The sequence below is a fragment of the Ochotona princeps genome, chromosome 10 (assembly GCF_030435755.1).
Source record: "Ochotona princeps isolate mOchPri1 chromosome 10, mOchPri1.hap1, whole genome shotgun sequence".
Classification (NCBI taxonomy): Eukaryota; Metazoa; Chordata; class Mammalia; order Lagomorpha; family Ochotonidae; genus Ochotona; species Ochotona princeps.
In genome coordinates, this window is record NC_080841.1 from 12,432,719 (window position 1) to 12,447,826 (window position 15,108).

General features: G+C 47.9%; 1 protein-coding gene and 1 long non-coding RNA gene across 5 annotated transcripts in view; both read right to left on the reverse strand.

Annotated features, from left to right (window-relative positions):
- Positions 1–3,171: 3,171 nt before the first annotated feature.
- On the reverse strand, positions 3,172–6,178 carry LOC131481312 (uncharacterized). The gene is made up of 3 exons (XR_009246222.1): positions 6,051–6,178; positions 4,421–4,741; positions 3,172–3,236 (listed from the first exon to the last, which is right to left on the reverse strand). It is a non-coding gene; the product is annotated as an uncharacterized LOC131481312 (long non-coding RNA).
- A 6,586-nt stretch (positions 6,179–12,764) lies between these two features.
- The window catches only part of DDX59 (DEAD-box helicase 59), an 83,565-nt gene continuing 81,221 nt past the window's right edge, over positions 12,765–15,108 (reverse strand). For 2 of the 4 annotated variants that reach the window (XM_058668979.1, XM_058668980.1), the window contains one exon: positions 12,766–13,337. In XM_058668979.1, coding sequence (XP_058524962.1) covers positions 13,074–13,337 — 264 coding nt within the window. In that variant the 3' untranslated portion in view covers positions 12,766–13,073. Of the gene's footprint in view, positions 13,338–15,108 lie in introns of all 4 variants that reach the window. The other 2 variants (XM_058668981.1, XM_058668978.1) reach the window with 2 other exon arrangements.

Here is a 15,108-nt window from a genome sequence, read left to right on the forward strand (position 1 = left end):
TTTGCCTTGCAAATAAATAAAAAATAAACCTTCATAAAAAAAGAAATATAATGTTTTTAGGTTGAGTTTATTTAGCTGCTTCAGATTGAGTTTATTGAGTTGTTCCATCATTGCATCTGTATTTGGTTACTAGGGTCTGCAACAAAAAGATGCAATGAATTAATGACTTTAAAGTCCAAAAGGTGAGACGGAAGTTGTGGAGAAGCGACAAGAGGCCCAGACTTGAACTCCAGCTGTGGCTGTGACACACTTTAGAGGCAAGATCGCAGACAAGTTTGCTGCCTGCACTTCTGCCACCTATGAAACGAAGCCACTGGCTGAAAAGCATCCTGGCTGGCAAGCACTGGGTGCCTTCTTCACGCAGGACACGGACATCCACGAAGCCCTCAGGGGTGCATGTGACTGCTGCAAGTCGCGCTGGTTGACAGCAGGGCGTTACTGAGTTTGCCTCGTGGTGCTTGCCTGTGGAGAGCCACGCCCAGAACCCCGAGGTCCAGCACCGCTGCTGAGCCCTGTCTGCATTGGCACCCAGACCAGCTGATACCACAGAGTGCTCCTCCGACTTCTACGATATGGGAGTTAAGTTTCATGCACACAAAGGGAGATAAAAATCTATCACAATTGACATTTGCCGCCTAAATTCCAACCCACTAAGGGTCCTGGACATGCACCCCGAATCACGCTGCTACTCTTTGATCTGGTGTGGTTGATGGAAGCTTCCGGGTTTCAGTGTCGCCACACAGCAAGGCAATCCACGTTTAACCATTCTGCCGGTGATTTTAAAGCAAACAACTACATTAAGCTGAGAATCCTGTCCAATATGTAAGGAAAAAACTCAGGGATTAGTAAATATTGCAAAATACTCTTTTTCTGTTTGGGTTGGTTTCATTCAGAGGCAATTAATAAGATTTAAGAAGCCTTGTCAATTCCAAAGCATTCTGGGCAGCCTATTTTTACATAAAGGAAGCAGTGTGGGGGGGTGGATTAAAAGATTCATCATGCTTGGGATGGCGAGATTGGCAGCAATTCATAACTGGTGATCTATCAAAACCACTTGAGCAAGTCCCTCAGAGCATGCCCCACATCGGGGACCTGGGATGGGTGGGAGACTGGGTGGGGCTTCTCCCTTTATCTCCCGCTTTACCCCAGATATAGAAAAAAAATGTGGAAATAGTCTTACCCACTTTCCTGTAGCCCTTGAACCTTTGTGCCCTAATTAACTATGTAGATTGTCAAAAATAAAGAAAAAAAAAGAACATTTTCTTTTTGAAAGCTGAATTTGAACTTCAATCCAGTGTTTTTTTTCCCCATTGTGCTTTGCCAGTGTGGCCCAGGGTCATTCCTGACATCCTGTTGAAAATGTCATCGGCTTCTCCAAATGAAATGCTAACTGTTTTCCTAAAGTAGAAAATGAAAGAGCTTGTGAGTTCACATACATTGCTTTTCTCATTTTAAAACCAGCACAAGATCTAGACGTGGCTGCCTTGCAGCGGGCAGCATCTGATCTACTAGTTGGGAGCTGGTTAAGACACCTGAAGCCAGGCCTGGTGCAATAGCCTAGTGGCTTAAGTCCTCCCCTTGCACACGCCAGGATCCCATGTGGGCACCAGTTTGTGTCTCGGCTGCTCCGCTTCCCATCCAGCTCCCTGCTTGTGGCCTGGAAGGTAGTCGAATATGGTCCAGAGCCTTGGTACCCTGCACCTGCATGGGGGACCCGGAAGAGCTCCTGGCTCCTGGCTTTGGATCGGATTGGCTCCAGCCGTTTTCGCCACTTGAAGGGTGAATCAATGAACAGAGGAGCTTCCTCTCTGTCTGTCTGACTTTCCAATAAAATACCCGCAGCCCACACTGGAGTGCCTGAGCCTCACATCAGGCTCCAGATACCCTGGAGAGCAACTGGGTTCCTGCCACCCTTGTGGGAGACCTCGATGGAGTTCCTGGGCTGTTGTGGGTGTCTGGCATGTGAACCAGCAGACAGGAATTGCGTCTCTGTCTTGTAGGTAAGGAAACAAGGGAGGAGGGTGAGTGACTGCCCGGTAAGAAACTAGCTAGACTGCAAGAATTCCACTCCCGCCTTCACCTCCCCCACACTCCCTGTCAGTCTCTGCAGGCGGGGAGAAGGCAGCATGGCTTCAGACTTGCAGCTTCATGAATAATTCCACACCCATCTGCATGCTTTTGCCTGCTTACATAAGGCTTCTTTTTTCTTTTTTAATTTTTGGTTTAAACCACAGTTTGTTCTCTGACTCACTGGGCAGGGTGGGGCAGAGGAAACTCCCCTATCAGACAGAGCAATCTGAAGCGTGACAGGGAGTTCACTGTTCTGCATGGACCAGTGTACGCAGATGAGCAAATGGATGGCGTTCTGTCGTCTTCTATGAGGAGCGGTGTCTCCCAAGCCAGAGTGCAGATTAATGTGGACTTGATGAGTTGCCCTTACTTCATGTGTGATTATAAAGGCTCGGCCTGTTTGCTGTGTGCTTGCTATCTCCCAGCTGCATTTCTTGTTATTAATTAGGTTTCTGTGCTAGAAGCATCCATTGAATCCAAACAGTCATGGCAGCTGACAACAGCCGTGGAAGGAGTTAGAGATTATATTTTAGAGAAAAGAAAGCAGCAACAATAAACTGCATATAGTGCTCTTCTTCCACTGCGATTTAGCAAGGGGAGTGCAAATTGTGACCCTGGAAATTCGCTCCATTCTTGGCAAGGCTCTTTAAGATAATCTGAGTGACATGTCTCCCTCCCCCTGCTGCCTTAAGGAGGCGTGGGCACTTGCAGAGGGGCTTAGTCACTGGTTGAGATCACCACATCCCACCGGGCCTGGCCTTACGCCCCTGGCTCCACTCCCAATTCTAGCTTTCTGCTGATGGAAACCCTGGAAGGCAGCAGGATGGCTCAGGTGTTGGGTCTCTGCCAGTGACCTGGGAGATAAAGTCAGAGTTCCTGGTTCCTGCTCTGGCCAGCCCTGGCTGCTGCTGGCATGTGCAGAATTAATCAGCACATGGGAGCTCTGGCTGGCTCTCTCAAATCTGTAACAATAATAATAATAATAATAATAATAATAAAAACAGTAATTCACTTAAAAGATATCCCTGATGTAATATCATCTAACAAAATGATTATTTTGATATATAAGCAACACAAGCATTATCGAAATGTGTTACATTTTCTCAGATATCCAATGTGTATTTATGCTAACAAGATCAGCCATATCTTAGGAATCACACTGTGGTCTAAGGGACCACAATTTTTTTTTTCTATTCATTTATTCATTAATTACATTGTATTACATGACACAATTTCATAGGTACTGGGATTCTCCCCCCTTCACCCCAAACCCTTCCCCCATGGTGAATTCCTTCACCATGATGCATAACCACAGTTCAGCTTCCGTTGGGATTCCCTAATTACAAGCTCACACCATACAGAGTCCAGCATCCCACTGTCCAGTCAAGTTCAACGGCTTCTTAGGGAGGCCCTCTAAGGTTTGAAGGCAGAGCCAGCAGAGCGTCACCTCGATCAATTAGAAGCTCCAACATATCATCAGCAACAATCCAGGTACAATGAGACTGGTGCAGAGTCCACTGATTGACATAGTCCATCTTAGAGTTTCCCCTTGTCCAGTTTTTCGCTGCAAACATATAGCTGAGGTGGTTGATTGATCTACTCCATCTTCTATCTTTTCTTGGTTAATGTTTTGATTCCTCCATTTTGTTCAAGGGAATCCCCAAAGAAACTTTGAGGTGTTCCCAGTCCAGGCTCCTACATGCACTACCAGTAAGCACAGTACCCGCCACAGTCTATCACTCCAATCAGCTGGTGGTTGTAACCCCTGGGTTGGTTCTATTCTGAGCCCCGACCTCCATTGGAACCGATGAGTACTGCAGCTCTTCCCGGCTCTGCCCATCACACACTTGTCCCTCACCTAAACCAGTGGGAGGTGTGCTGGTTGGGTGCTGCATTCCCTACCGGCACAGGCCATTTCACCTTGGCATTTTGTGTTTTGCACTGTTTCTATCGCAACCAAACCTGGCCAGGCCCCCACACAGTTCCAGCGCTCGGACTTGCCAGTGGATGACGTGAACTGACTCAGCCTGGTCCGCCCCCAACCCGAGCCAAATGTATGCCAGTGGGTCACTTTCCAAAGCCTCTTCTGGGTTGTTTACCTCCATGCTTTCTGCGTTTATTTGTAGGGTCAGTGTCCTGTCAGAGGAACTGTTCAGATTCCTCCATCCGACCCCTTCCTGGTGTTAGGCTTCACGCATACCAGCAGGTCCTTTGGCCAGCACCGCTCTTCAACCCATTCTGGTTCCTGCTTTTGAGAGTTTCAGTCCAGCCACGGCTCGTCCATACCCACATATAGCTCATATATGGCTCAGTTGGGGTTGAAACCTAGCCGAGCCCGTCCCATATCTACCCTGGGGACCACAATTTTGAACAGGGAAGGTCTCAGAGCTCTAAATGTTCCAAATGAGGTGCAAGAGACCATTGCCCCAAGAGGAGCCATGGCTTCTGTGCTGTCTAAGGAAATGCCCGATTTGCAACAAGACTCTGGAGGCGGCTACCATCCAGCCCTGGGGCTCACACTCCTCATTATTTTCTGCAATTGTACCTATTAAAGCTCCATTTAAAAGGATTATACGTTCTCCTTTCACACAGGACCTTCCAGCTTGGTGAGGCAGAATTTCATTAACCTGCTTTCCATTGACATCTTCAGTCATCCGGTCCAGGTCCATTCCTGGAATGTAGCAACCGATGCGCTGCTGTCATCACAGGTTCATCTGGAAACTCAGCTCCTCACCCCGGGACACAGCCAACTCAGTGCTCCCTATGGGGCAAAGGCGCCCAGCAGAGGGTAATTAGGTGCTCTGAGGACAGGATTGCACCTGCTTGGTGGGGCTCAGTCTCCACCCCTCTAGCCTGCATCCCCTCACTCTCGCTGTACTTCCTGGAGGAGGGAAGATTGCTTTTCGCATCCTTGGAGTTGGCTCTGGTTCCCTTGGCTTTGGTGGAAGCGGCATTTCTGCTTCCATCTCTAGGTAGTGAGAGGTGTCCCTGAGCAAATGGAAGGACTCCCTTTCAAGCTCTTACTGTGCTCAGGACACAGATGGAGTCCTGATGAGGCTGCCACTCCCAAGCTAGCAGCTGCGCCTTCGTCCCCACTTGGGACCGGGGCTCTCCAGGCCCAGCCACCTGTTTTGTGTTTTACCACAGAGGCTGAGTCTATATGAAAAAAAACATACAGAGTTCAAACCCAGGTCTTTGCATCCCAGATTTGTGTTCCAGGTAAACCCAGGCTTGGAGGAAGAGCATCTGGCAATTGTGTGTCACTTTGAGAGAGACCAGCAAAGAACTTGGCTAAAGTGGGAGGCAGTGAGCAACCTGCCTGGTATTACAGGTAGAAATGGGCCATTCGGGGTGGGTGCTGTGACCCAGTAGGTTAAGCTTCTGCCCTCGGTGCTGGCATCCCATATGGCCATTGGTTTGAGTTCCAGATATTTCACTTCATATCCAGTTCCCTGCTAGTGTGCCTGAGAAGGCAGGCATTTAGCTGAGAGGTTAAGATGCTGGGTCAAGACACCTGTGCCCTATATCAGGGTGCCTGGGCTCAACACCTGTGCCTTTGGCTCCTGGCTCTGGCTTCCTGAGCTGCCACTCCACAAGGCAGTGGAAACCCCGACTGAACTCCTCAACTCCCAGCTTCCGCCTGGCCCAGCCCTATCATTGTGAGCATTCAGGAAGTGAGTCGCTGGATGGGAGCTCTCTGTTTCTCCACTTCTATTTGTCAAATAAAAAAGAAATCACTGTTGAAATATTTCTGTCTTGTGTGTTATTTTAAATGATTAAAAATTTTTTTTATCCTGGGCCCAGCATGGTAGCCTAATGGCTAAATCCTCACCTAGCATGTGCTGGGATCCCATGTGAGTGCCAGTTCTAATCCTGGCTACTCCACTTCCCAACCAACTCCCTGCTTATGGCCTGGGAAAGCAGTGAAGAATGGCCCAAAGTCTTGGGACCCTGCACTCCTGTGGGAGCCCCCAAAAAACCTCATGGCTTGTGGTTTTGGATTGGCTCATCTCTGGTCATTGTAGCCATTTGGGGAGTAATCCAGCGGATGGAAGAGCTTTCTCTGTGTCTCTTCTTCTCTCTGTAAACCTTTCAAATAAAATAATAATATATTTTTTAATCACATAGGAAAATAGGACAGCGTAGTGAAAAAGCAGTTTTACAAGTATTCATGGTTCTATCATATCTTAGGATGGAGTTGGGTTGAAATCACTGCTTTCCTATCCATCTATGTGATGCTGGGGGAGTTCATCAATCCCTCTGTGCTTTGCACCGTAAGAGTTCTCACTAAGGGCTTACTGTAAGGATTGAGAAAATCGAAACAAGCGAGCCGGTTGGCACCCAGTCGGCTGTTTGTCACTGTGACATAGTCACGTTCCTAATGCCCATAGCCATTATATTTTGCTACCAGGAAACCATGCGGCAATAACTCTAAAAATTCAGTGGCCTGTGATCAGTGCCCACTGTCTCGGCCTTGATCTGAATTGTCAGGGACAGGGCTCCAATCAGCTTCCTGGGTCTGCCTCTCTAGGATGAGGCCGGAGGGGCAAGCACTTGTACCAGTGATGAATGTCATGATGTGATTTAAAACTTCTACTCTCGTGACGTCTGCTTCCAGTGCCCTGGCTGAAGGCAGTTATAAAACACAGGACAGAGTCCAAGGGGCAGGATGGCAGAGTGCCCTCAGCGGGGAGATCTGCAGCCTAGGACCCAGATCACAGGATGAGGCCACACAGGCAAACCACAGAGTAGCTGGCACACTGCCTGACACCCAGGAAAATGCCACGGCCGTGACAGTCACTTGCTGCCTCTGTTAAACAGGTTAGAAGTTTGGGCTACATATTATTTTCTCTAAGAATCACTTAGTGATTCTTAATCCACAACAGCTTCCTTTTCACTTGTCAAAGCAAATAGTGACAATTATCCATCTAGGAAGGAATTCTATTATCATAAAGAATAACCAATAACTTACCTAATAACTTCATCAGCAACATCTCCTGGAGCTTTAAATTGTGGCTAATACCCGGAGTGTGGGTTCCACCTGCAGCTGCTTTTCAGCTTGAGTTTTTGCTTTGCCCTGGGGCACCTGCCATCCTCCCTGCACTTCTCTCAGTGTTGTGCACCCCACCTGCCTCTCCTCTGAGCATTTCTCTCTTCCTTTACCTCCCTCTTCCACTGACTACAGTATTCAGGAGACAATCAGTTTGTTGTTCTCACTCCATACTAACAGCTTAGAAAACAATCCCCTGCATACTGACCATCATCTGCTACTGTTAAGAGTTCATTAAAGGCTCACGGCTCCGTTTTCCTGATTATCATGTTATTTTTTAGCTTAATTGAAAATGCACTCGTATCAGGAAACGGTCTCTCCATCCCAGTCCAAAAACTGACCTTTGCTCTCCTTTCTACGACATAAACCGCCAACTTCATGCTTGTTCTGGAAGTGTCTTCTTCCACTTGCAAAACAGAGCCATGACAGACACAATGTCAAATTTGGTGCTCATGAGGTTAGGGCACACTGGTTCATTTCTCTCTTTAGTTCCGGTCAAAAGTCCGCGGTTCCCATGCTCGTCCGTATCCAGTACCAATTACACAGAACATGGCAGATCTGGGCTGCCTTTCGTGCGCCAGTTTGCACCGTGAATACAACAGTGTCAGAACTGGCACTGTGAAGCAGAGGCTGTGGAAGGACCCGGTCGTGGCAGCCTCATCTCCTGGACACACCACACGGCTCCCACAGGTGCTGCAAGCTGCAAGGGTGAACCATGACAGTCACCCCTCAACTTGCAGACGCCTCATTACACAATTCCAGGAGGGCTGTCCACGCTGTTACACTGCCCTGAGGCTCTAAGGACTCACTTGGCTGCCCCCAGCCACCCTTACCTCCTCTACATCCCCAGGGGAGAGCTTTAAGACCAAAAGAAAATGCAGAGAGGCCGAGTCCCTGCCCCTAAAGGAGAAGTCAACACTGCATTTCCCAGGACTTAGAGCGCGACAATGAAAGCTCAGGCGATCTTCAGAGAAACCGCCTCTGCTGTCAGGATCTGACCTTCTAGGTTGCCAGACCCCTAACATACCCTCCTTTACCTGACTCATACAGATTCCATGGTGGCACCGTCAGCTGTAAAATCCTGCTGCGGTTTCACACTGCACCGTTACTTCTGACCCCCAGAACTTACAACCCTCTGTATCACCAGGATTCAAAACGGATAAAAACAATGTCAGAAACATCAGCTTCCGGGCCGGTGGCGTGGCCTAGTGGCTAAAGTCCTCACCTTGAACGCACCGGGATCCCAGATGGGCGCCAGTTCTAATCCCGGCAGCTCCACTTCCCATCCAGCTCCCTGCTTGTGGCCTGGGAAAGCAGTCGAGGACGGCCCAAAGCCTTGGGACCCTGCACCCAGGTGGGAGACCTGGAAGAGGTTCCTGGTTCCTGGCTTCGGATTGGCGCGCACCAGCCCGTTGCGGCTCACTTGGGGAGTGAATCATCGGACGGGAGATTTCCTCTCTGTCTCCCTTCTCTGTATATCTGACTTTCCAATAAAAATAAAATAAGTCTTTAAAGAAAAAAAGAAAGAAACATCAGCTCCCAAACACACACTGTCCTCTTAGCAGGTGCTTCACTGTTCTTTGGTTCTATTGTGGGTTTGCGAGCTCACAGATGACATATCAATTCTTGCTGACCAGCAGATTCACTATTTGTGCCATGGACATGTTCGTGGGAGTGGAGATAAGCTGTGATTCCCCCAGTATGGTGTGCAGGGCTGTTCTGACAGACAGGAAGCCCTGGCAGATGGCTGGAAAAGAAATAGGAAGGCAGCTGAGCCATGGTGCCAGATGAAGGAGGGATCCCACCAGCAGTTAGGGGAACACAGACTTGCTGGCACCGTCTGCAGGGAGCGGCCAAGGGCTCTGGGTCCTGGAACGACCCACTCAGAGGCCGATGCTACACTGAGATTTGCGGTGAGCGAGTGTGCCCTGCAGAGGCAACATGAACGTGCTGACATTTTGGAGAAAAAGCAGAGAGGCCTTGGTGACGAAGCAGATTTGGAGATTAGGGAGAGAAATGAATCAGCGATGACACCCAGGGTTCGGGCACGCCTGTGGGTGTGAGAGCAGCACACAGGGAGTCACAGAAAGACATTCAGGAAGCCGATCCAGCCGGCTGCAGACAGGCCCACTCAGCCAACAAGGCCAGCAGGAAGTTGAGGGCATGTGACTAGGGCACACGGAGAGGACGGGAGTGGAAAGATTAAGCATGAAAGCTTCAAATACACCCACTGGAAACCACAAGGCTGCAAACTGCCATTCTCCTTCACCTGGAGTCCATGATGACCTGGGCCACTACCCCCTCCCCGTGGAGTTGCGGACTTACAAGTTCAAAGCCCAGAAAATGTAGATGCAAGATCTCGGGGATCCTAAAGCCAACTGGCTCATAGATGAGCAAAGCAGGAGTTGAAGAGTAATGATACATGTCCTAAGCAAGCCAGCGGAGCTCCAACCGGAACCCTGTTATTTTCTAGAACCCCATTATTTTCCAACAGCTTTGCTGATTTTCCATCGTTCGGAGATGAAAGGAGAAACTTAAATATGTGCAAGTTTTTCACGCTAACTTCACTTTAAGAACTGAACCCTGTGGAGGTATCACAGGTAGACACGGCCACGCTTCCTTTGTCGTCCTGCCCCAAGTCCCGCCCATGCCTTCCCGCAGACAGCACGACAGGCAACCGCAGGGACTTCCTCACTGTTGGCTGGCTTTCATGCGGTGGCCCTCAGCCTCGGGGTCACGGTAAGCATGCCTTGGAGGCACAATGGAGTTTTATCTATCTGGAGTCAGCTTACTTGTGCTTGCCAGGAAAGTTACCTTGGGTGACATGCCACCTTTTGTATCACACCTACACTTAGATAGCAAACTTTGTCTCTATTGTGATAAACAGACCACGAACCAGGGCACTAGGGAGTATGTGGATACTAATTCCATACCAAAGGACATGCTGAATAATATTCAACCACCAGAAAAAGACAGTGGAGTTTTACCAGGAAGTATGACAGCCTAGGTTTGTTAAACTGATTTGACTTACAATTTATGTATGTGACAATGTTCTTTGTAAGAATGCTATGAAAGTACATACCAAAATTTTGACCTATTGAAAAACTTTGTTTTTGGGCCCGGCAGCGTGGCCTAGCGGCTAAAGTCCTCACCTTGAACGCCCGGGGATCCTATATGGGCACTGGTTCTAATCCTGGCAGCTCCACTTCCCATCCAGCTCCCTGCTTGTGGCCTGGGAAAGCAGTCGAGGACGGCCCAATGCATTGGGACACTGCACCCGCGTGGGAGACCCGGAAGAGGTTCCTGGTTCCCGGCTTCGGATCGGCGCAGCACCGGCCCGTTGCGGCTCACTTGGGGAGTGAAACATTGGATGGAAGATCTTCCTCTCTGTCTCTCCTCCTCTCTGTATATCCGGCTTTCCAATAACAATAAAATCTTTTAAAAAAAAAAAGAAAAACTGTTTTCAAAATGTGCTTGGTACCATAATTAAACATGGAATGGATTAAAAGTCTCTTACAATGCAACACAGAATTTTCCAGAGTCTAAAAGTCACTTATAACTAAGGCATTTGAGATATAAGAGATGTTTGCTGCAATGTGGCACTAAGGCAATTATACTTAAGTACTTTTTTCATAGAACACAATTACTATAAGACAAATATTTGAGCATACAAGTGATTACTTATTTCAGCTAACTAAAATCTCAAGTGACAATTCTTCTCCAAAACCTTTTATTTCTGATTCCACGCTATAGTACAATGGAATCCTTTTTGGGAATTGGCCCTTTCTTGGGGAATATGTCCTTGCTTCCTGTAGTGCTTGTTGTTTTTTCCATGAAATAATGAACAGGAGATAAATCTTTAAAAAAAAATCCTTAGTTGGGAAAAATAATGCTACCAACACTGGGGCCAACCTTTTCACAAAGCTGAATCTTCCGTTCTGTAAATGAGTGTCCCAAGAGTTCCTGCAGACAACACCGGGGTGGGACAAGGGTGAAGCAAGAGGCTGCCGAGGGGAAGAACAGAAGGACCGGAAGAGGAAGCCACCAGCGGGCACCTGGAAAATCAGGCAGAACCTGCAGGAGGAACCTCAACATGTGCTGGGGACACAGCCCAGCTGCCGGCAAATTCAGAGGACAAGCGAGGCTGCCAAGGAGGCTCATGGTAGTGCAGATGACACACTTGGTATAAAAAACACCCAGCATCAATGACCTTGTGGCTTAGGGCACCTGTGACCCCACTTTGGGTGGAGCCCACACTACAACCTGATATACACGGACTGGTTTCTTAGCTAAATCTCTCCCTCACCACTCAAGAATAGTGTTGGATGACAAAGCTGCTTCAAAGGGCCGGCACACAGTGGCATACCAGAGTGCTTGCGGTGCCAGCATCCCATACAGGTGCCGGTTCATGTCCCAGCTGCTCTACTTCTCACAGAGCTTCCTGCTTGTGACCTGGGAAAGTAGGGGAGTATCACTCAACTGCTTGGAACTCTGCAACTATATGGGAGGACCAGAGGAGGCTCCTGGCTCCTGACACCATATCAGCTCAGCTCTAGCCATTGCGGACATTTTGGGAGTGAATCAGTGGTTGGAAGATCTATCTTTCCTCTGTCTCTCTCTAACTCTTTTAAGTAAAATAAATAAATCTTAAAATTAAAAAATAGGGCCCAACACAATAGCCTAGTGGCTAAATCCTCACCTGGCAACCACCAGGATACCATACAGGTGCCATACCAGTAGGTCCCATCCTACTGCTGCTCTACTTCCCACCCAGCTCCCTGCTTGGGAAAGCAGTCAAGGATGGCCCAAAGCCTTGGGACCCTGCACCCACATGGGGTACCTGGAGGAAGCTCCTGGCTCCTGGCTTCAGATTGGCTCAGCTCTGACCATTGTGGCTACTTGGGGAGTGAATCAATGGGTAGAAGGTTTTGCTCTCTTTCTCTCTGTAAATCTGCCTTTCAAATTAAAAAAAATAATAATAAATCTTTTTTTAAAATTATCTGGATTATCAAAATGACATCAAAAGCTATAATAATGTTAATGCAGCTTGACATTATTTTGACAAGCAGCCCCTAGTAAATAGTTAAAAAAAAGAAAGAGCCATTTACAAAGCAGTAAAGCAAACAACTGAGGATAAAATAAATAGACATTTTATATTTATCTTTTGAAAGCTGCTCCTGGGGTATGGTTCTGGGGGCAGGTGCAGGGGCTACAGATGCTGTTGGGACCACCCACATCCCATAGCATTCTGATCCCCATCCTGCTTCCTGCTCATGCACATCTGGGGAGGTACCAGGTGATGGCTCAAGCACCTGGGTCCCTGCTACAGAAAGAGAAAGACCGATTCAGCATTCTGTCCTCCTCTTTCGTCTGGCCCAGCCTGGGCTGGTTTTCGGTCCTTGTGGAATGAATCAGTGACTAGAAGTTCCCTCAAAGTAAAAACAAGCAAAAATTTTAAGTAAAAATCAAAGGCAGTTCTCACCGTTTCTTCTAGTCTTTTCCATTTACTGTCGTCACAACACTCAGTGATTTCACAGTGATTCAAGCGCCAGTGAACGTGAGGTCCCGTGGGGGGGTGGAGGACAGAAGCCCTGCTCAGGGGACAGCGATCCTGGCTGTGGGGACCCTGTCCCTGCCGTCCACTCTAAGGTTCAAAAAATAAATAAATAAAAACCAAATGATGCAAAACATAACACATCTTCGTCCGGATGAGAAAATATTCTATTTCCCCACTTGTGTTTTTTTTTTTTTTAGTTTATGGTACTGGAAAAAGGAAATACATAATATTCCTATATAAATTGTGTAAAAATCTCTTTTTAAAAAAATCATATCTTAAAGGTTTTGGGTTCAAGTACATTCTCATTTACTCCAGCCACACACAGTAACCAAGGGCAGTCAATGTCCCAGCAAACACACAAATGGGAGACCCCAAGCAGCAGGTCTCCCTCCCCGGTCATTTCTGTGCGTTACTCCTGTCGTGCTTCCGGATGATGGCCATGAGATTGGCCTCGGTCACCAGGTCGCCCTGCGTTTGCTTCTCTCGCTGCTGCTCCTTCCGCCTCTGCTCGTGAAGGTAGGGCGAGTTCAGCAGCTGCGGCGGCAGAAGGGATCCTGTGGGCTTCACTCTTTTTACCACGTCCCAAAAGAGGCGTTTTGAATTGTTATTGATGAAGGTGATGGCTGTTCCCTGTTGACCTAACCTTCCCACTCTTCCAACCTGCAAAGAGACATCAAGGACATTTTCAAGAAACTCCTGCAAACTCCTGCAACACGGGAATCGCTCTGCAAGCCAAACGAAGGTCGCTTACAGAGATGAGGTCATCCCGCGAGGCAACAGCTTTTGAACTTTGCATTTCAACCTATCTGTGAAATCAATTCAGTGGGCTGTTGCCACCAGCATGTCTTTATTGGAAAACCTACACAGGGTCTGGCGCGATAGCGTAGTGGTTAAAATCCTCACCTTGCACGCTGCAGGATCCCACACGGGCACCGGTTCTAATCCCAGCAGCCCCTCTTCCCATCCAGCTCCTTGACTGTGGCCTGGAAAGGAAGTCGAGGACGGTCCAAAGCCTTGGGACCCTGCATCCGTGTGGGAGACCCAGAAAAGCTTCTGGCTCCGGGCTTCAGATTGGCTCAGCTCCAACCATTGCGGCCGCTTGGGGAATGAATCATCAGACGGAAGATCTTCCTCTCTGTCTCTCCTTCTCTCTGTATATCTGCCTTTCCAATAAAAATAAATAAATCTTTAAATACAAAAGGAAATAAATAAAAAAGAAAAACCCAAACAGAGAAAGGAGTGTGGTCTGCCTGCGATGCCAGTATCCCATTGGGAAGCTAGTTTTTGGGTGCCCATTGCTTTGGTTCTGATCCAGTTCCTTGTTGCTAATCTGTAAAAAACAACAGGAGATGGGCCAAGTATTCAGGGCCCTGCCACCCAAGTGGAACACCTGGAAAAAGCTCTTGACTCCTGCTTTTGGCCTCGCCTAGTCCTAGCTATGGTAACCATCTGAGGAGTGAACCAGCACATGGAAGACAGTTCTCTGCCTCTATTTCTTCCTTAAACTCTTTAAAATATAAACAAATATGCACTCAAAGTATTATATGTGGAGGGGCCAGCATTGTGATGAGGTATGTTAACCGTTCCCTGTAATACCCTCATTCCTACATGGGTACCAGTTCATGTCCAGCTGCTCCACTTCCAATCCAGCTCCCTGCTAATGCACATGGCAAAGCAGCAGCAGATGTTCCTGAACCATGTTCCTGAGACCCGGATTCTGTCTTCGGGTTGGTCCAGCTTGGTTGTCGTAGCCAGTTGGGGAATGAACCAACAGATACAAAATCTCTCTCTCCCTTTTTCTATAACTGTCTTCCAAATACATACATATATACATATTTTTTAAATATTTATTTTATTTTTATTGGAAAGTCAGATATGCAGAGAGGAGGAGAGACGGAGAGGAAGATCTGTCCATTGATGCACTCCCCAAGCGGCCACAACAGCCAGAACTGAGCTGATCTGAAGCCAGGAACCCAGAGCCCCTTCCGGGTCTCCCATGCAGGGTGCAGTGTCCCAAGGCTTTGGGCCATCCTGGACTGCTTTCCCAGGCCACAAGCAGGAAGCTGGATGGGAAAGTGGGGCTGCCAGGATTAGAACCAGGACCCATATGGAATCCTGTTGTGTGCAAGGCGAGGACCTTAGCTACTAGGCCACTGCGCCAGGCTATATCCATATCTATACATGTGTATATATATGTGTGTGTGTGTGTGTATATATGTATTTTAAAGTACTGTTTGTGAAACTTGTGTATTGGTTACACCTGTATGGGGAAGGGGAAGAGGATGATGTCATAAAGATGCTTCTTACTGGGCCTGACTTTCCAATAAACAAAAATCTTTTTTTTTTTAAAGATTTATTTATTTTATTACAAAGTCAGATATACAGAGAGGAGGAGAGGCAGAGAGGAAGATCTTCCGTCCGATGATTCACT